Source organism: Dipodomys merriami, unplaced genomic scaffold (assembly GCF_024711535.1).
Source record: "Dipodomys merriami isolate MVZ:Mamm:240054 unplaced genomic scaffold, mDipMer1.0.p SCAF_12, whole genome shotgun sequence".
In the NCBI taxonomy this organism is placed as follows: Eukaryota; Metazoa; Chordata; class Mammalia; order Rodentia; family Heteromyidae; genus Dipodomys; species Dipodomys merriami.
The window spans coordinates 44,530,385-44,552,587 of NW_027202493.1; the positions used below are offsets into that span (position 1 = coordinate 44,530,385).

Sequence of the window (22,203 nt, forward strand, 5' to 3'; positions counted from 1 at the left end):
TGTGTAGCTGATGCATAGTTTCAGGATATCCGAATCCCTCATCAGTCCTCTGGGTTTATTTCCTGGGTGCCTTGTCCGGATCTTTTTGAACCTAGAATTACTTCCACCCTCTTGACATTAGGTGGCACTCTAACTCTACAATGCTGCTGTAGATTTGGAGCCATACAAAGTATTGTGGAATAAATAATGAAGGAAGCAGCCACCAGTTTCCTTAAAACATCATTAATAGCATTGTAATTTCTCAACTTAGTCCCTTACAACTCCTCAACTTCTGTACTATTGATTGGCTGTATTTTCAGTGGCATATGCATGAGAATATTCACAGAGTACAAGAAAATATGATCCAATTAAATCCAGTGGCACGGCAGGATGGGGTTGATTGGCACTCCACGGTCAGTTGATGGCATCCCAGGGATGCACACGTGGCTCAGAGCACACAATGTGAAGGGCAAGATAGCTGCATTGTGTAAAAGTCACGTGCCCAGTCGTCATAGACGAACGTGGCTGTCTGGAGCCATGCAAGGAAGCCCTGTGGGTTTCCGTGTGCTGACTGTATCTTGCTCCTGGCCCTCTACCCTTTCACTCTGATCTCCAATTAACTAGCAACAAGCCAGACTGGAGCTGTGTTTCAGCCTGGAGTGATGAAGCTAAGGGATAGGGCCTAGGCACTAACTTTAGCTCCAGAACTGGCACGTGCCTGGCACATGCGCGTGCACGCACACACACACACACACACACACACGAAAAGAAAACAAAATTTATTACCATAAAGTCAGACCTGTGGTCATCTTTGAAACACCACTTTATATTTTTTTATTTTAAAACATCATATGGACCGATACGTTTCCAAAAATGGTTTTCTTCGTAACTCTATAGGAAGCAAGTTTAACCTCACAGGGTAGGAAAGGAATTCCTCCACAGCAGAGCGAGAACTTCTCCTGCCTTTGGGGGAGAAGCAGCAGATTGCTCATGATGACAGTGGTCTAGGAAAGATACTGTGCTGTGTTTGAAAACATGGATGCCAAGTCTGGGCAAATTAGGGCCAAGAACAAGTTCTAGTTTGTCATGTTCCAGAAAAAGAAAGAATCATAGCATTACAAGAGGGTTTTTGCACGTGTCCATTTCTTAACAGGTTGAAGTAATTTCTTCATCTAGATATTCCCCTCTGCTGGAGAGTTCTGAATGTAGGACTGGCCTCTGTTCTAGCTTCATCTGGAACGCTACATTTAGAGATGTGCTGAGAACATAAGACTAAAACCCTGAAGATGGAACATGGGGATGACTAATGCAATAACTGACATTTTTCATCAGACATCTGTAGTGAGGATGTTGCATGTTATGACTTTCGGGCACACTGCTGCTGGAATAAGCCACGAATTGATCTATATTTACTATAAGTGACCAGAGTGAATCCATAATGCGACTCATTATGTCACCAAGTTGGATTTTGATACGTGCTTTTCTTGTATTTTCCATCTCTGTGTGTGTGTGTGTGTGTGTGAGACAGAGAGAGAGGGGAAAGAGAAAGAGAGGAGAGTCAGCGAACATGTGACAGAGATAGAGAGAGATGACAGGGCAGGGCTACAGGGCTACTTCTGGAGCAGCGTCAGTTAGTGTCTAGCAGGATTCTGTTCCTTACATAGGTCAAGCTCTTCCTATTGCAGACATCAGAATCTCGGTACAAAGGTTTGGTGTGAAGGCAGGTCTCTGTTGAAAGCCAGGGCAACATCTCTGGAACTCAGTGCCCCAAATACCAGTCTAACTTTTCTATCCTCTTCCATTTATCTATTTTCTCACCTACGTTATCAATCAATAAAGTAATTAACAGGCACTGTGCCAGAAAGATGGGGTACAAAGATGAGTCAGATGACTGCCTCCGCCCTGGAGAAGCTTGGGGCTGAGGATGGGAATTTCTTTCTAGAATCTGGATTGTCACAGCTTTGAGCCAAAGGGAAGACGCAGGGAGGGTGTGTCTCCTGCCTCAGGCCTGCAGCCAACGCTTAGCTTTTCAAGTGCGCTCTTTTCTTACAGCAGAAGGGTGTCAGGTCAGACCTGCAGCCCCCGATCCTCACTTCGAAGGTCAGACATTCCACCTCGCAGCGGCCGGCCATTCTGATACAGCGGATTCTTCGGTAAGCTCCTTCCCTGGCTATATCAAGGAAACCGTTAGTTCTTACTTTCTAGAAAGTTTCTAGAAACTGTAGCACCAGTCCCCACTCAGAATTCCTCTTACAGAATATGAATCGAGAGAGCAGACAAGTATGCATTTCCTGAATAGATTGGTCTGAGCTCACACCTCCAGCGCAATATCCTTACTAGTCAATTAGGGAAAATTAGGAAATCTTCATTTCCAAAACATTCAAAGCTATGTTATGTGAGCATATAAAATCATAGCTATGTTATGCTAATAACATATGCTTCTTGCTATTACACTGGCCACATAATTTCCAATTTGAATAAAGTCTTTTCCAACATGTTAAACATATTTCCAAATTTAGTGTCTGAGGTAGAGAAAAATGTAATTGTGTGCAATATACATTACAGGCAGGTAAGCGATAGATCATGTGTATTGTCCTATGTTTGTGGAGTTTCATAATTTTTATACACAAAGCAAAAATAAATACATGCTAGTCTTCCTCATTCTGTTCTGTAAAGTCATGACCTACATCTTCTATGCCATCCTGTTAGAGCATCTTTGGAGCCTAGAAAATGGCCATGCCGGGGATAGCAGGGCTCACCCCCACACCTGTCCCAGTAGGACTTGGTGGAGAGTTCTTGACACAACATATTCAATTACTTTTTGGGTTTGGCTCTTACATTGAAGAGAAACAGACTTCAACCTCATTCCAGTCACTTCTGTTCTTGTTTCCTTATCATAATACGCCAGCTTCTCTCGTCTTTATTCTAATAGCTCTCTTAGTCTTCACCACAGCCATATTATTACTTTTTTTTTTTTTTTTTTGGGTCCGGTCGAGGGGCCTGAACTCTGGGCCTGGGTGCTGTCCCTCAGCTCTTCAGCTCAAGGCTAGCGCTCTACCACTTGAGCCACAGCACTACTTCCGGCTTCTTTCTTTTTGCTTATGTGGTGCTGAGGAATCGAACCCAGGGCCTCAAGCATGCAAGGCAAGCGCTCTACCACTGAGCCACCTTCCCAGCCCCACAGCCATAATATTATTCCCATTTAGAGAGAGGAAATTGCAGCACAGCATTCAGTTGGTGAGGATTAGAATTAGGATTCAAACCCACATGATTTTCCCTAACAACCTGTGTCTCCTTACACGGACCATCAAAGTTATTCCCAGCTCTGAGCTGCTGTGGTCATCAGGGCAGAGCTGACCATAGTGAGTGGCCCAGGGTGGTTATTATCAAACGCACGTGGCTCAGTGTTGAAGAAAGCGTGTGATTCAACATCTCCTTCCCTACAGAATCTATGGTCCTGTAAGGAAGGGATGGAGAAGACAGCCTAAAATGTCATTCTCTTGCCTTAACCCACCATCTACCCTCTGTGGAAAGAGACTAACGCCAGGCCGCGATTTTATAAGTGAGCGCGTCAAGCACGCACGCATCCTACTCAGGCTGTTTCAGTGCTGTGTCCTGCTGTTTCCAGAAGTACATCCCACTCCTTGGGACAACTTTCTGGAACTCTTAGTTATAACCAACTTTCCATTTCTCTGGCTTTTCTTTGTGCTTTGTATCTTTTATGAAAATTATATTAAGGAATTGGTGTATCATTTCACATATTTTTACATTTAAACTTTATTGAGTGTGTTTTCTCTTAGAATCCATTTTTTTTTTCCTTACCAGCAGAAATAATAGTATAATTAACTTTAAGCCATCAGGGGCAAAGACCTGAATCTTATTTCTGTCTCTTCATTTTGCCTAATTTAACAGTGCTCAGAACAATTTCACATGTGGGGTAAGCACACATCCAGTGTCTATTGGCTTGCTGAAACTACCCAGGGAAATACTGACAAAAGTGAACATTCTCAAGTCATGAAGAAGAGGAAAGGAACTTTGCTTACATGGAGAAGGAACATTAACCAAGGTTTTGTAGGGAGAGAAATGGAGAATGGCTGAGGACTGGCCATCAATATCTATTTAGGATGAGATCCTTGTTGCATTCAGCAAGGAGAGCTCAGCTTAAAGAATTCCAAATATTAAAATCAAACAAATCAAGATGTTAATAGTTTCAACGATACAGTTTTCCTTCAGTAGGTAAAACCCTAAATAACAGCTGAAATAGTTTAAGGATAAGCAATTGGTGTCAGCTGCTACAAGGTGGAAAGTTAGCTCATCAAGAACTTATCAACTATAATTTATGCTGCAAAAGTTTTACTTCCCTATATTAATACCTGGGATCGAGATTACCGCGGATAGTTCATCTCATTTTAAGGATTCCTTCCTAGTCAAAAGTGACCTGAATGGGTGTGGCCTCAGTGTTTTATTTCTCAGATCAGAAAAAAAAAAATCTGGTGACTAGTTTGGCCTGTGACTTATTTCATTAACAAAAATGAGTTACTTTTTCTTTTTGGTTCTTGAAATACACACTCTAGACAGATTTACAGCCTTATCTCTCTAAGGACATCTCTCTTACCTGGAAAAAGTTGAAAAAGAAGAATCAGGCCAGTAAAAATGAAGGGAAAGATTTTCATGTCTCCAGATACCCGTGAAGAGATTACAAAGAAGGTGAAGTAGTTGAATCCTTGCTCTTTTATCAAGAGAAGCTGACTGCTTGGAATTGGCCAAGTTTGAAAGCTCACTTTGCATTGTAATGTGCACTAAGAAGTCAGTATTTTCCATGCTCCACTGAATAGTGTGTGGGCGAACAGGTGAGAGGGTTTAAGTAGCAGGGAAAGAGCGCTGCCGTCCTGCTTGAATACCCAATTCTGTGTCTCTGCCTAGATGTCTCCCATTTTTTTCTTCAAGTCCCATTTCAAATACCACTGCTCCATTAATACCCTCTTCTTCCTACCTTCAGATTTTACAGATAGCTCACACTTTTGTAAGTTTCATTCAGCATTTGTTAACTGGTGCCTAGCATAATTACTTAAAAATTGTAATATATAAAGATGAATTTCCTCAAATAAACACTGAACTCCAGAAAGACAAGCAATCTGCCTCTCATTATTTATTTATTTATTTATTTATTTTTTGCCAGTCGTGGGGACTGAACTCTGGGCCTGGGCGCTGTCCCTCAGCTCTTCAGCTCAAGGCTAGCGCTCTACCACTTGAGCCACAGTGCCACTTCTGGGCTTTTTTTTTTTTTTTTTTTTTTTTTTTTTTTTTTTTTTTACTTATGTGGTGCTGAGGAATCGAACCCAGGGCCTCATGCATGCAAGGCAAACACTCTACCACTGAGCCACCTTCCCAGCCCTATTTTTAAACATTCATTTCTTATAGCAGTGCTTTGCAACAAGAGATGATACTTGATTTACTATTGAAAGCTATCTACAGAAATTCGCAGCCAGTTCTATAACTAAAGGAAAATCATTATGTGTTCAAAGTTTGTACAAATCTAGGGTATTTTATGGATCACATTATAAACAAATGTTCCCATATTTCAAATTTTATGAAAATTATATTACTTCAGCAGATATGTGTTGAACAATAATCATCTGAATTTATGCCACACAAGTAGATGGCATTAAGAGATTATACTTTTATTCTAAACCAAAGGAGAGCCATTAAAGGATTTAAAGTAGAAAGTTATCTGACAGCTAAAATTTGAGTGGTCCATTTTCAGGAAAAGAGAGTGATCTTCAAAATCTTCCTACTGGCCACAAAAAAAACCTGAACTGAAAAAAAAAATCAAAAACAAAAAAGAACTGCTGGAAGGATGTGAAAATTGAAGAAAGCGTAAATCTCGGTTAAAGGGACAAAACTAAGCGTGGATTCTTTATGAATTCGATGTGCCACAAACACAGACCCAAACTAAAGGAAACTTCTAATGCTTCTATGAACCTAAGGACAATCACCCCCCAAAAAAACAAAAACAAAAACAAAAACAAACCAGGGCCAAGGGCGGTCAAGGCACTTGAAAATATTTAAATGGTTAGATACAAAAAAGAAGGGGTACCTTAGTCCCTATCTATAAATTAACTCAGTTTAGGACTCTGGCTGATTTCTGAAGTATCCATGATCTGGGTCAATTCAAAGCTGACTTGTAAGGTAAAAACAAAACAACAAAGGAACAATCGTATGCAGATGTCGGAGCCCCTGCCATCAGAGCATCTTAAAACCACAACTGGCAAAGAAACAAAAACAAATACGCGGTGGATCCTGAAACTCCATGGATGGTCGGGAAGCCAGTCTTCTCTGGGTCTTCCCTGGAGATCAATCCACCCCCACTGTCCGGAAGAAGGACAGTCTAACTCAGATCCTCCGGCGGCAACAGAAAATGTTCAGCTTGCAATTTCCATCCACTGTCTCGTCCTCCATGCAGGCCTTCCTGCACTTACCCCGGCCAAGTCTGCATGTCTCACACACGGCAAACTCACCTGTACCAAGAAAAATGGCTAAGTTACCTTTGTGAGCACTCTGGGGGAAAGGGGGTTGTATCAAAGTCCGTCAGAATACAGAATGCTTGTATGAGTAAATAGGTTCAAAAACCAATCCAGATTTTTCATCTGTTTTTTTTTTATTAGCATATGTTGATTGGATAAAGTACTACATACACGTGTTTGAAAATAGAATAATGAAACCCATTCATGGATTAAATTGTCTTAAGAGGATGGTGAGGGGAAAGAAGAATAGTAGGGCTGAATTTGTTTTAAGAATGTTACATACATTCATGGATATATCATAATAGCTAGCCCAGATTTTTTTTTGAAAGATTGCCATGTCTTTGCAGTCTGGAATTTGGTAGAGTTACAAGGAAGAGATAGTCCCAATCTCTGCTCTCTAAATTATTTCATCAGGTAGACAAACTACAGGACTATAAATATACCTACTGTATATGACTGGTGCTTGCTAGACAAAAACAAGAGGGATATAATATAGCATTGGGAAGATTCTTGAAAATGTTAGTAAGACTTTTAGACTCAATTCCTGTTTGGACGTAGTACTGGGCACCTTCCTAGTAAATTGTTTCTCTCAACTTGCTTATTTGTCCCAAGGACATTCTATAAAGACTCTTCTACAATTTTAATTTGTTTAAATAAATGGCATATGACATTCAGGTTTAATAGCACTTACCTATAAGGGTGTTTTGAATGTTAAATGAGATGGTGCATGTATAGATGCATGTAGAGTACCTGACACATTGATGGAAATTTATTAGGAGTACTTGTAATATTTCCAACTCTAAAATCCTACGTAAATTCTTCATGTTGTCTGCAATTACCCAAGCATATTTGCTTCAATTCTGTCTACAATGTGATCTCCTATAAAAGAAATCTCCACAAAGTGAAGTTTGTGGCTATGCTAGGCACCGGTGGCTCATACCTGTAATCCTAGCTTCTTAGGATACTGAGATCTGAGGACCGGCTGGGACAGGGGAGTCCATAAGATTCTTATCTCCAATTAATCACAGAAAAAGCCAGATGTGGAGCTGTGGCTCAAGTGGTAGAGTGCTAATCTCGAAATTAAAAAACAAGGAGCCCAGGGACGGCACCCAGGCTCAGAGTTCAAGCCCCAGGACAGGTAACCCCCGTCCCCCCAAGCCAGGTTTGTGGCTACTCATTATCAATAACTTTTCCGTAATAATGAGTTCTCCTAGAACTATCTTGGTTCATTCAGATGATCTGTGTAAACCAGAGGCAAGCAGTGCTATGGCCCTCATTAGATTTAGAATGTGAGAAACAGACATACTCGCAGGTCACAGGCCCATCAGCTGGCATGACAGTAAACCTGAACCTATGAGCCAAAATCAAAAGGGAAAGTCAATGGATTCCAATCTTGATGGCCAGACTTGTGCTCCTCAACCAAGATATTTCTCTGTAAATGGAAAAAACCTAAATAAGATTCTGTCACCAAGAGGAAGAGAGGATGAGCGTTTGTGGGCTGCAGTTCAGTCCATTTTATTTTCACTACTGTTTTCCTTCTTGGACTCATCAGACATACATAGCACGGGCGAGAGTTCCCAAGGAGAAAATAAATTTAACCAACTGCACTCACCTCCTGGAAATGACTGGGAATACTCAAGTCCTGCCTCACATCCTAAAATTTAAAGCAAAGCATATTTTAGAAAAGAATATCAATGCAAAGAAATGGCATATGAACAATATTAGATAAAACTATTTTCACACATGGGCCCATTGGAGACTGCATATGACAATGCCTCAATCTTAATTCTGTTTCTCTTGGGAATTAGTAAGACCAAGTCACAAAGAAAAGGAAGGAAAAAATACCACATACAATCGTTGGCTCTTAGAAAATGTCACTATAGGTCTGAGAAATTCTCATAAAAAAACACTGTGGTTCCCTGATCAGTACTATTAATTTTAGGGTGGTGCATAGAAGAACCATTGGCATTATGATCTAACCCCATTAAAACCCCATCCATTCTCATTTACCTGATGGCATTTGAGCCAAAATGGAGAACAGAGTGAGGATTAGACAAAACGTCTTCCTGCTTGGGACCATATTTGAGGGGAGACTCTTGGAAACTGAGATGCTGCCACATTTGTTTAGAAGGATGAGAGACTCATTTATATTTGGAAGTAATGGGGTATGCTCTTGGTCAGTGGAGTGAATCAATAAAACGTAATTACACGCTCCATTTCCCAGGATCAAGAGCTGCTATCACAGATAATAACCTTGGCATCCATAAAGTCTTGCTTTCCAGAGTGTCTGCCTGTCTGACAGTCTCGTGGCCTGAAGACTGGTCTAGGAGTGGGAGAAAGCAGGGGTAATGCACAGCTGTGACACAGTAGTATAGGTGGAGGAGCAACTTACTGCCATCTTTCCAGCTTCGTTATCTGGGGGAGAAAGCAAGAACCACTGCAGATGTACTGCTTGTCTCTGCAGGTTTTCACGAATATAGTATTATTCTTATGTAAAAAATTATTTTGAACTTATAGAATGCTGGCAGGCTGCACGAGGCCCCGGAGGGACTCGGCAGATGTGAACCCTGACCCTTCTCCATTTTTTTTCAATAGAATTCTTTTATTGATTGCATCATGGAAGTATCAGAAACTGGTCAGGATCCAGGATAGTCTCCAAAGATGCGTTAACTTAGATCTTATTCATCAGTCTGTTGAACTGTTCCTTTTTCAGAAACATAGATACCTGCCAAACTTTTCTGACATCCTTGTTTTTAACTGTTGTTGCTTGCTGAATCAAAACAGCTGAATTTGAGACAAGTTCAATATCATTTTCTTCAAGGACTAATTCATCTTTCTAGGCTTGAGAGACTGAACAAGCAACAACTGTCCTCATCCTAACACTTCGGATGTATTTCTCACCCAAGAAGTTTCGAATTTCAACTAGAGACCCATTCTCCTGAATAACAATGTTGATGGGGAAGTGCGCATACACAGACCTCATCTTGTAATGAAAGTCCAGAGTAACACTCTTGATCATATTCTGGACGTGACTACGGATAGTGCGCACAGTGGCCAGTTCCTTTCTGTTTCCCCACCATTTGTCAGCTGGGAGCCTCTTCCTTTTCTTTCCAAGGAGGCTGAGCACTACGTTGATGTGGTTGAGATCCCTCCTCAGGGTTCTGTGGGGACCTTTCACAATCACCGTGCGTCCCTTCGATGTTTTCAGGAATGTCGATGGTCTGATTACTGAGAATGGTCTCCATCTCGCCGTAGATGGGGCAAAGAGCGCCGTTCAGATCAGGCACGGTGCTGGCCAGTGTCATGGTGCCTGGCAGGAACAAACGTCTCACCCACTCCAAACTCGGTGCCTCATGCATCCCAGACCGAGGCAGCCGGAGTCCTGCAAACCTCCCGGCCACAATGGAGAGATAATGGCTTGGTCAGACCCGGGCAAGGCCCACTGCTCCAGGGGCTGGTAGAGGTGCGAGCACTGAGTGAGCCACTTGTGAAGGTGGCAGGGGTGGTAGCCGTCTGTGCAGCTCTTCAACTGTCTCTTGAAGGTCTGTGTATCCTAGGGACGGTGACAATAAGGAACAACAAAAAATACTGTGTCATAAGGTCAGAGGCAATTCTAGTGGTTTTAATGTCACCCTTTTCCTGTTGTTTTGAGTATTTCCCGAGATGGTGGTTGCCCTGTGGACAGGGGTGGGCTGTCTGCTCCCAGGGGTCACAGCCTCCCTGCCACATGCCTGGGCCCGTGCGGCCCCTGGGGTTTGGCCCCATGGGGTGGTTCCTTCCTCAGCTCCAGACTCAAGCTGTCCCAGCTCCGTGTTCAGTTTACTACAACTCAAACAGGCACGTGTCCAGCGAGTTAGGGCCTGCTTTGAGTTTAAGGGAGAAGTTGCTCGAAAAGAGGAACTAAAGTGGAATTTCCATTGACTTAACATTCACCTTTCCCACCCCAGGACCCAGTTATATGTGTCTTAGGTTTGTAACTTTAATTTTCTGGCAAATTAGACTCACTGTTAACAACAACAACAAAAAGAAGATATTAAGAAAAATTAAGATGAGGTCACGTGTAAAGAAAGGTGTCTCAAAATCGACATTTTCTTAGGAATCTCTTTTTAAGTGAGGTTTGAATGAGAATCAAGAATATTATTTTCAACTGAGTTATTCAAAATATAAAACTGATGTTTACAAAAATACCTAACAAAAAGCATGATCCTGGAGGCAAAGAATAAATAAGGATACTCTTTATTAATTCTTTTTTTTGGGTCTGGTTGTGGGCCTGAACTCTGGGCCTGGGCGCTGTCCCTCAGCTCTTCAGCTCAAGGCTAGCGCTCTACCACTTGAGCCACAGCACCACTTCTGGCTTTTTTTTCTGCTTATGTGGTGCTGAGGAATCGAACCCAGGGCCTCACGCATGTAAGGCAAGCACTCTACCACTGAACCACCTTCCCAGCCCAATAATTCTTTAAATGAAAGGTTGATGTTTGAGTAATTTTGGAGACATTGAAAATTACAAAGACAGTATGACATTTTCATATACCCTTCCACGTGCTCTCTCTCCCTTATATTTGCACCTGTGTAACCATAATGCATTTATAAAAGCCAAGGCATGTTCATTGACACATTACTGCTAACAGAATTCAAACTGAATCATTGAATCACATGATGGTGCTGGCATGTGGGATTCAAAAGAGGAGAAGCAGAGTTGAAATGTTCCCATCTTGTCCATCATTCCAGAGGGCACCTGGCTTTAATTGTGGGGTTGACACCTGCAAAATTTCTCTACCACCAACTGGTGGTTCGTTTTCTGTTTCCACACTCAAATTCTGAGGAGGCATGTCATTTTCAGTTAAGTTGAGGAGACTTTGATGCTATCTTTGTACACCATTTGAAATACCACTGTTAAAGCGCCCTCCCCCCCCCCTGCTTTTCTTACCTATATTTATTTATCCAATCACGATTGTTATAATCAGTGTGAAGGGAAGAGCCAGGCTGATGGTCTCCTCAGATCACACATGAAAACCCTGTTTCCAGGAGCAGTGATTAGTTCTTTTTTTTTTTTTTTTGGTCGGTCTGGGGCCTGAACTCTGGGCCTGGGCGCTGTCCCTCAGCTCTTCAGCTCAAGGCGAGCGCTCTACCACTTGAGCTACAGCGCCACTTCCGGTTTTCTGGTGGTTTATTGGAGATAGGAGTCTCACGGTCTCTCTTGCCCGGGCTGGCTTTGAACCGCGATCCTCAGATCTTAGCCTCCTGAGTAGCTAGGATTACAGGCGTGAGCCACTAGCGCCCGGCTTCAGTGATTAGTTCTGTTTTAGAACCTTGCATTTATTTATTTAATTGATTTTTTTTCGTCGGTCATGGGGCCTGAACTCTGGGCCTGGGCGCTGTCCCTCAGCTCTTCAGCTCAAGGCGAGCGCTCTACCACTTGAGCCACAGCACACTTCCAGCCTTTTCTGCTTATGTGGTGCTGAGGAATCGAACCCAGGGCCTCATGCATGCAAGGCAAGCACTCTGCCAGCCCCTTGGTTTTGCATTTTAGTGGTTGCTTTGGGGGTAAACCAAAGGAGGAGAAAGGAAGACGAACCTTCATCTCCTTTTCCAAGAGCAGCGCACCTCATGCCTTGTCTCATGAAAGAGAGGAATTCAAGTGGATGATGTGGACCTGCATAGCTGATCTAGTGCAAATTAAGAACAGGGCTCAGTGGGACCAGGGGGGACTGTGACTTCAGAGTGCTTCTGTCCCTGGTTTTACTTAAGCTGTTGGAAGATGTGTACCTTCTACACAATTTTAATCATTGGAAGAACACACAATTCACATTCCACATCTTATGAAATAGCCCCAACGTGGAAAACTGTCTAGGATTAAACAACATGATACGTATCATACTTGGGGGTAGCACACAGCAAGATCCAGAGTTTGTAAGCTGTGAAATGTATGTTGAGGTGAGGCACTCGGTTGGATGTACACTGCTTGCAAAGATTGAATCTGGTCTGGGAGAGGAGTAGAAAGGAGTAATGTCTATGTGGCTCTCCCCATACAAAATAGTATTTTCCAAAATGAACTCCAGGAAATGAAAACAAGAGGTTTTTTTTTTTTCTTTTTTGCTGTTTTCTTTTTGTTCTGTTTGTTGGTTTATCTGTCTTTAGGAGGGAAGGTGGGGCACAGAAATGGTGGGACAAAGGGTGAACAAATGCAGCAGTAATACTCACTAGACGCTGTGTTGAAAATGAACTATACAACTTGTGGGTGGAGATGGGAGGGAAAAACAGGAGAGAGCAAGGGAAGGGGTGACACTGTCCCAAAAGAAATGTACTCTTTACCTGACTTATGTGACTATGATCCTTCTATCCATCACCTGTATAGTAACAATAAATTTTTGTTTAAGAAAAGATTGAATCTGGAATTCAGACTCCATGGGACCACAAGGCACCAGACTTATCAGAAGCACTGCAGTGCTGTCATTTACTTGCTACACACATAAACGGTGCCGTGAGTCGAGACGACTCAAAGCTATTTGAGCTAGATGTTTATGTCTTTATCTTTTCCTCACTGAGGACATTTATACTCAGTCAGAGAAGTTAGTCATTGGCTGGCACCCACGGAGCATTCTGAGTTTTACGTAGCAGAGTTTGGAAGCACGCTCATCTCTGACAAGCCTCACTGATCAAGATATCATTCACTTAAAAAAATCATTTGTCTGGGGAAATGTATAAATGTGCGTGTCGCTGACCTTTCCCCAGGGCATTGTGCTGACATCCCGTGAGTCTCCAGGTCATGAAGACTTTCCTTTTCCTCTTAGCTGTTCTCTTCCTCCTGGCCCCAGGTAAATAAAACACGTAATGAGTGTCTTCATGGGAAGGTGCTCAGAGGAGTGGTGCAGAGGGTTCACCCCTGCTGGCACTGGACTGGATCAAGTCTAGAATCAAAGGCTGCCTGTCTGGTTGTCCTGCAGGGGAGGGCTTGCTGCGGAAGGCCGCGTCCTGGTCAATCTCCCAGTGGTCCTCGGTGCTTCCCGTTGGACTCTAGGCAAGCTTGTCACAGGCTTGAAGGAACTGGAGAGTGCAGTGGAGGAGCCTTTCAGCTCTCCTTACTAACACAGCACAACAAAAACGGGCCAAAACTCAAAATCAAGGAAAGAGCTCCTCAAAGATCCCTAAGGTTAAAATCAAGGGGGAAAACGGGAAAAATCTATGGTTATGGTATTCCATGTGTATGTAATAGGGAGAGAAAGGGGGGGAGAGAGAGAGAGAGAGAGAGAGAGAGAGAGAGAGAGAGAGAGAGAGAGAGAGAGAGAGAGAGAGAGAGAGAGAGAGAGAGAGAGAGAGAGAGAGAGAGAGAGAGAGAGAGAGGAGAGAGAGGGAGAGAGAGGGGAGAGAGAGAGAGAGAGAGAGAGAGAGAGAGAGAGAGAGAGAGAGAGAGAGAGAGAGAGAGAGAGAGAGAGGAGAAAGAGGGGGGGCAAAGGGATCTGGAGGATTCATGGCCCTCCTGGAGTTTGGAGAAATGGCGTAATGTAGATTGTCACTTGTCAATCATATCCGATAAATCTGAATAGTGTAGTAAAAACTTCATGTAACGAAATGCATTTGCTGTCCAGAGGCAGAGCCTTGAAGGAAATCTCTGCCCTATTTCAAATGTAATGATTCTCAGAGTAAAAAAAAAGTGTGTGGCAGGTGCGTTTTATAAACATTCTGCAGACACAGACGCTGAGACTCGGTGGCTAGGCATCTTCTCAGAGTCCTACAGGCCGGGCTCAGGGAGCCAGGACTGGAGCCAACGCTGCCGTGGTGCAGGGAGGCACCATGGGCATCTTCCGTGGTAGGACTCAGCTTCCGGGAAATGCCCAGGGGTCCATCTGTTCCTTCTCGACATAAAGGTGCAGGTCGCGGTCCAGGTCGGGTTCCAGGGAGCGGGAGGAAGGGCTTCTCAGGATCCAGTGTATACAAATTTGTTCTGAATGCGAGAGTTGTTTCAACCTATGTACATTGCTCAGGATTTTCACATGAGCTGCTCGTATCCCTGGTCTGTTTTATGTTTTTATGTGCAGAGATTCTGTGTTAGAACATGGGGACGTAGACCTTCAGAATCAATGACAAATGGACTCTGCTGGCTTCAAGAGAGTAACCAGAGGTCTTTCCTTTCCTTTCCTTTCTTTTCTTTTCCTTCCTTCCTTTCTTTCTTTTTCTTTCTTTTCTTTCTTTTTTAAAAGAGATCACTCATACTCATAACTTATTCAACCTAAGATTATATAACATAGTTATCCAGTATATAAAAATGAAGCCAACCTATTTATGTGACATATGCACACATGTACTCATGCACAGAATCTCAGTAATGTCTGTAATGGTCCTTTGGAAGTCTGTGGTATGGGCTCAGTGGGTTGGTATGGCCCACATGCTTCCTAAGCTAGATACACCAATGCCAGATAATGCATAGAACATTGAACTACCTGAATTAGGTGTTTCACCTGTTGACATTAGATGCTAGCCTTAGCCTAAAGCAGACTGCTCTTACAATTGCTACTGATAAAATGCTAAAGCCAGATCTGGAATTCTGTTTCAAATAAGTGAAAAGGCTTAGGGAGTCAGTACCAACATGCCGCCCCCCTTCTACTGTAAAGTCTGTTTTCTATAGTCCATTTTTTTGATGAAAAGTGGAGGAGAAATCAGCCCCAGCCTTTACAAGCAGCCTCTTCAGGATCTACTCCAGTAAACATTTTCCTCTCTCTCTCTCTCTCTCTCTCTCTCTCTCTCTCTCTCTCTCTCTCTCTGTATATGTATATAAACACACATACACATATACATATATGTATATACACATACATATATACAGATACATTTGCCCTCTTAACGTTAGACTTGATTACTTTCCCTAGCTTCAGATCTTGCTCTACTTGAATCTCAAGGAAGTTCCTTACTCTAGAGTTGTTTACAGAAACACATTGGCAAATATCCCAATAGATTTGGATGAAAGGGTATTGGCAGCTATTTCCAGAGAGCCTAATAAACGTTCAAAGAGAAAGCAATTCATTTTGGTCTTTTACTTGCATGGCCAAAAGACAGAAGTACCACACAGAAGACACCCCCCCTAACCCCCCCTTTACCCTCCCCCCCCCCGCATCCACCAGCTGGGGAGGGCTGAGGCAGCTTTCAGGAAGTCCCCCTGGAAGTGCTGCCACCTGCCAGGTAACTAAACAGGCTTGGCAATGAGCAGATCCTGGCTAACCCGAAGAAATCCTTCCTTCCCTCTACAGCCAAGAATGCATTTTTTGATGAGAAATGCCTCAAACTTAAAGGAAGATGCGGGAATTCTTGCTACAAAAATGAAGAACTCGCTGGTCTCTGCCAGAGGGCTCTGAAGTGCTGTGTGACCATCGAGCCCTGTGGGCGGAGCGACTATGAGTGAACAAGTGGCGGGCACTGGAGACTCGGCTGCCCAGAGGGCTGATCGACTTAGCTTCTGTTCACTCTGGCAGCTGCTGCTGAACATATACTTAAGTAAAAATAAATGACTTGTTCTGTCCTGTGTCAAGGGCTTCTTGGTTTATTTTATTGTCAAAAAATTTTTGTGGGAAGGTAATTTTCATAAAGATAGATTCAATTTTTCTTAAAAGGGAAATAGCAAAGATTTTCCATTGACGGGTAGCTTCATCTCAGCCAGTCGACCCCACCAAATTCCCGAGATGAAAAAGAGCTACAGACAGATGACAGGCAGGTAGATAAGAAGAAGGAGGAGGAGAAATAGTTGAAGGAGAGAAGAAGGGAGGGAACGAAGAAAGAAGGGAAGGTAGAAAATAAGGATAAAGAGGAGAGAGGGAAAGAGGAAGGAAGAAGGAAACTCAGGAGGAAGGAATGAAAGGAATAAAAGAAAAAAATGTATAAATAGAGCCAGGTGACAATGGCTCACGCCTGTAATCCTAGCTACTCTGGAGGCTGAGATCTGAGGATCACAGTTGGAAGCCAGCCATAGCCAGAAAAGTCTGTGAGATTCTTATCTCCAATAAACTACTCAGAAAAGGCTGGAAGTGGAGCTGTGGCTCAAGTGGTAGAGCAAAAGAAGCTCAGGGACAGCACCCAGGCCTTGAGTTCAAGCCCATGAACGGCAAAATAAAAATAAGGGTAAGTAGGTAGACAGCTATAGTAGTATAATAAATGAGATGGATGATAGATAATAGAAATATAAGTGATAGGAAGATAGATAAATAGATGGATACAGATATCAAAGACTTTCATGTATCACACCTGTTTAAATTAATTATTTTGATTTCATTTCTTTAATTGAGCCAACGGAACATTTCTCATGGATTGCCTCCTACCCATAATTCTGAGATTAAATTTACTCATGGTAGAAGGCCTATAAACATCCCTATGATTCTCAGTAGCACCCAGATCTTATTCCCAATCCTCCTCCTCCTCTTCCTCCTCCTCCTCCTCCACTCCCTCTTCCTCCTCCTCCTTCTTCTTCTTTGTTGGTTGTGGGGCTTGAACTCTGGGCCTAGGCACTGTCCCTTAGCTCTTCAGCTCAAGGTGAGCACTCTACCACTTGAGCCTCAGCCCCACTTCTGGCTTTTTCTGCTTATGTGGCACTGTGGAATCGAACCCAGGGCCTCATGCATGCAAGGCAAGCACTCTACCACTGAGCCACCTTCCCAGCCCTGGCAGATTAATTTCTTTTTTTTTTTAATTTTATTTTTTTAATTTAATTTTATTTTATTTGAGAACATACTGTACAGAGGGGCTACAATTACATGGGCAGGATAATGCATACATTTCTTACCAAGCATTGCAGCCTCCTCCTTGGTTTACCCTTCACCTCCCTTCCCAGCCTCCCCCCTCCCCCCACCCAATTATACCCCCCTCCCCCCCTGGCAGATTAATTTCTGAGTTGATGTCTTAATGTCATCCCCATGCTCCAATATATCCCTTCAAAGCTTGTGTCTAAAATGAATCCCTTCAATGGTGTTACGAATTGATTAAGAGACTCCGTCCTCTGCAACAGCATTAAATCCCTTATAAAAGGCATGATGAGGTGCTTCAGCGGGCCTCTTCTCTTCGGTGGAAACACCGTATTCCTCTTCTTGGGATAGATGCCACACTGGAACATTTTGCTGAACACTGTACTCCACTACTGTCTTAGGAGTAATGGCTGACTTGTACAGTTAAGGTTATTAGTGCTGGTCCTAGGGCTTGAACTCAGGACTTGGGTGCTGTCCCCAAGCTTTTATTTTTCCTCAGAGGTTAACATTCCACCGCTTGAGCCACAGCTCTACTTCTAGCTTATTGGTGGTTCATTGGAGATAAGAGTCCTGTGGACTTTCTTGCCTGGGTTGGCTTAGAACTATGATCTTTAGATCTCTGCTTCCTAAGTAGCTAGGATTACAGGTGTGTGTCACTGGCTCTTAACGAGTTTACTTGATGCAGTAGCTAAAGTTCCCCAGCAATGGTCCAACAAGAACTTTTCCAGTTTTAGAGTTTCCCAGAGGCCTGCTCCTCCTCACCCAGTCGCACATTTACTCCACTGAGACTTCCCTTTGTGGACCTCTGGTGGATCCGAAGCTTTTCAGTTCATAAACGGCTGGCTCTTCAAATAAACACTTTACAATTTCAACATTCCCTTTCACCATATCTTTGATTTCTTTGATCAAAGTTTTATGTTTTTAGGCATACAGATGCTGTACAACTCATGAAATGTAGACGTTGGGTGTTATTATAAAAGATATTGTACTTTTATTTCAAATTCTAGTTTAGTTATTACTTGCTAGGATGTATAGTAAACAAGTTTATTTTTGTATTTGAACCTCATAGCTTAAAGTTGTGTTTTTTGTTTGTTTTTAACTATTAATGATTTGGGAAGACTTCCTTTTCCTCCTTTCTCTTTTGTTGTTGGTGGTGGTATTTTTTTGTTTTTGTTTCTTAGATACTAGGGTTTGAACTCAGGGTTAGGCACTTGAATTTTGTCTCCAGTCCTTTTTGCAGTCTCCTTTATTTTGCCTGAGATAGCCTACGAACACCGTCCTCCTAATCTCTGACCTTAGTGACCCAGCCAGGGAGGACACGGGGTAAACCGCTGCAGCAGCACAGGATTGCCTATCTAGATCATCATGACATTCGTGAACAAAGAGGCTTTTATTTCTATATCTGGAACTCATATATCTTTTATATCCCTTTCTTGTTTATTGTACTACCTGTAACTTTCAGCTGAGGATAGCTCTTCTCATAGATGATGATGATCAATGATTTTGGTGCTTAATTAAAATAACTTCCAGTCCATGAATCTCCTTTACCATGGCAGTAGATGAAGGAGATACATCTATTATCCTATGACATTAAATGAGAGTGTGCCGTGAACCACAGAGATAGTGCCAACAGATTCAAAGACAGAAAAGAAACACATTCCCTGCTCCACCAGGCGTGTGTGCATGATGTCCGTGCATCTCTGTATCCCTGACTCACAGCTTCTATCTGCGGCACCTTTGCAACCTGCTCCATCAATACTGTCGTGACACATGCTTCACCAGTGAACACGCACAGGGTGGAAGCAGGGCCGGGCCACGTCCCCCATGGTGACCAGCATTGCTTTGGAGTCCTCATCTTCAATGCTGAGCTTTCCTGCATGGTGGTCTGAGACTCTCCGCCCTTTTCTTCAGCCTTTGAACAAGTGTTATTTCCCATCAAGATTCCTATTGATGTCTGCTTCTTGGAAGACCCCAATGGACATATTTGGAAATCCTTGGCAGTTTACCCTGTATTGTGCAAGGAGACTCTTTATACATTAATAGCTGAATTTTGCGTGAGGTGTGGAAGCCTGTCGAGATTCGTCTAATGTGTGTTCCACAAGAGGACGTCAGCTTCCACAGCTAGATAGCTTTACTTTCTCTACAATGCTTCCTTGGGTGTCATTATGCACTGCCATTTGGTGTCCTGCCTGCGGCTAGGGCGGAGGGCTAAGGACTGGACGTTTTGTGCGTGGGCAGGAGTGAGAGACATGAAAGGCACAGCGGCTTCCACACAGGACAGGAAACATCACCCTTTCTCTCTCAGCATATAATTTGCTTCACTCAGCATAATTTTTTCAGGTCTATCTCTTTCCCTGCAAAGGAATAATGTTATTCTTCCAGATGAACAACATATACATAAATGTATATTTATTTATGTATAACATTTTCTTGATCCATTTGTCAGTTGTAGGTCATCTGGGCTGTTTCCATAACTTGAGTATTATGAATAGTGCTACAATGAACTTGCAATCCTATCCCAGCTTGTACTTGTTTGGATAAATGTCCAAGCGTGGTGTTACTGAATCACAAAGTAGGGCTAGTTGTAGTCTTTGGGGATTTTCCACACTGCCTTCCGCAGTGGTTGCACTAATTTACATTCCACCAACAGTGTAATAGGGTCCTTTCCTCCCTGCATCCTCACCAGCATTTTCTGTCTGCATATTTCTATTCCATGTTACTTCCACCTATATTCTACACTGTATTTCTCCCGACTTCATGCAGCTATGCCCCACGCCTCTGGCGACAGACCGTCAAGGGGCTGACTTCTCAAATATGGCCATTCTACGGAACAGCACGTGCACAGACCCAGCCTCTCATGCCACACTAAAATTGGTTTTGACTCCTTTCTTAATTCCAGTGTGATGCTGGTATTGGTATCATTGGTAGTAAGGCTTAGCTCTGGGTCCTAACACTCATCCACACTAAGAGAAAAAGGTCCTTTACCTAGTTGTATAAAAACACACTTCCATTTAAAAACGTATTTATATACAAATTCATTTACAGTTTTGGCCACAATGTGAGATAAATTCTCAATTCTTCCTTCCCTTCCCTCCCCATCACAGTGCTATGGTTTACAGAAAAACGAAAGGACAGCCAGGTAATAGGCCTATGGAGATTTAGCTCCAGTTACTGCAAGTGAGGGGGACCTTCGATGGGAGGTGAGCGGTGACCATGTTCACTCCCAGTTTGGTATTTCCCTTAGGGTCCCGAGTTTTACTAGGACACCTGTTACAATGCTCTCCTAGAGAGAGGACATCTCATATTTTTTTATTTCAACAACCAAAAAAGGTGATTACTGCGGAGCTTCTGTGTCAGGTTTCAGTGTGCCCTCTTACACCATATTAAGAGTTCTCCTTGCATGGCTAAGATCATTCTAGATCAAAGAGACTTTGAAGATGCAACTTATTCTTTGATCTCTGGCATGGAAAATAAAACAGCTACTAGTATTCTTGCCAGCAAAAACCTCCTGATCTCTGTTGCATTCTCTGAGCTAATTCTTTGACGTCTATCCAGAAGCAGATTTCTTCTCCCACGTCATGTGATTCTGTCTGGTTTCCTTTTTCAAAAAAGGCACTACTATTTGCACCTCTTTCTCTCATATGCCAGGTTCTTTTTTCCTGAAGGAGTGTGTGTCCTGTGTGGATGAGGCCCCCACAGCCCTGTGGTTTTGTTAGAATATTGCATTCTCCTATTTAAATATAAGGAAATCCACATGGGGGATTGGGAGTCTTGTCCAGGATAATTTTCTTTGAGTCATTAGTTATGCAATGAAGTGGTCCAAATTTACTTGCCAGAAACTTCCAGACTCAAATTGTGTTGCACTTGAGTTCCTCTTCTGCCACCGTTGTTTTACAGAAGTCAATGAGATGCCATTTTGGAGATAAGAAACAGGATTAGCCAGTGTTGAGAACATCGTACATACACATTTTTCTATTAGGTCCAAGGATATACACTACAGCACATTCTTTTTGTACTGGTATCCTGTCACTTTAGCCGCCCACTGGATTCAAATGACTCAAGATCGAACTACGAGGCAGCTTTTAAAAGGAGAGCGAGATTTATGGAATAAAAGAAGAAAACTGGAACCAATGACTGGAATGTTCTCGTCATAGAACAGGCAGCAATGGTCTGCCATGGTCCCCTTTGGGATGGATGTGGGTTTCAGCACACGGGTTGCTACACAGTTTTGCTGGTGGAAGAGTTCCTGGTGCGTTAAAAAGCTGCTATCCGCGGCTTATGTCTCCACGCTGCCTCCTATGAAGGATGTGCAGGGACCCAGAAGGCAGAGTGGTTGCCCTGACATTGTGTGGACCACCGTGTGTGTGTGTGTGTGTGTGTGTGTGTGTGTGTGTGTGTGTGTGTGTGTGTGTGTGTGTGTGTACGTGCACGCACAGGTGTTTCTGAGGCCCGCTGTGTGTGTGCACAGGTGTTTCTTTTCTTTTTTCTTTTTTGTTGGTCGTGGGGCTTGAACTCTGGGCCTGGGTGCTGTCCCTCAGTTCTTCAACTCAAGGCTAGTGCTCTACCACTTGGGCCACAGCGCCACTTCCAGTTTTCAGGTGGTTAATTGGAGATAAGAGTCTCACGGAGGGGTTAGGAAAGTGGCTCAGTGGTAGAGTGCTTGCCTTGCATGCATGAGGCCCTGGGTTTGATTCCTTAGCACCATATAAGCAAAAAGAAAAAAGCTGGAAGTGGCGCTGTGGCTCAAGTGGTAGAGTGCTAGCCTTGAGCTGAAGAGCTGAGGGACAGCGCCCAGGCCCAGAGTTCAGGCCCCACAACTGGACCCCCCCGCAAGAAAAGAGTCTCAGGGAGTTTCCAGCCAGGGCTGGCTTTGAACCGCCATCCTCAGATCCCAGCCTCCTGAGTTGGGAGGATGACAGGCGTGAGCCACGGCGCCCGGCACAGCTGTTTCTGAGGCCCCACTGTGTGTGTGCACA

The 22,203-nt window shown here is 43.3% G+C and overlaps 2 protein-coding genes and 1 pseudogene across 2 annotated transcripts; all 3 read right to left on the bottom strand.

Moving 5' to 3' along the window:
- Positions 1–751: 751 nt before the first annotated feature.
- Positions 752–5,009, bottom strand: LOC138823432 (beta-defensin 107A-like). Its single transcript, XM_070016818.1, has 2 exons — positions 4,595–5,009; positions 752–2,149 (listed from the first exon to the last, which is right to left on the bottom strand). The coding sequence occupies exons 1-2, from the start codon at positions 4,650–4,652 to the stop codon at positions 2,001–2,003; spliced, it is 207 nt and encodes a 68-aa protein (XP_069872919.1). The 5' UTR covers positions 4,653–5,009; the 3' UTR covers positions 752–2,000.
- Positions 5,010–5,104: 95 nt separating this feature from the next.
- Positions 5,105–8,610, bottom strand: LOC138823431 (beta-defensin 105-like). The gene is made up of 3 exons (XM_070016816.1): positions 8,514–8,610; positions 8,116–8,157; positions 5,105–6,497 (listed from the first exon to the last, which is right to left on the bottom strand). The coding sequence occupies exons 1-3, from the start codon at positions 8,581–8,583 to the stop codon at positions 6,373–6,375; spliced, it is 237 nt and encodes a 78-aa protein (XP_069872917.1). The 5' UTR covers positions 8,584–8,610; the 3' UTR covers positions 5,105–6,372.
- Positions 8,611–9,181: 571 nt separating this feature from the next.
- On the bottom strand, positions 9,182–9,748 carry LOC138823087 (large ribosomal subunit protein uL6 pseudogene; annotated as a pseudogene).
- Positions 9,749–22,203: the final 12,455 nt, after the last annotated feature.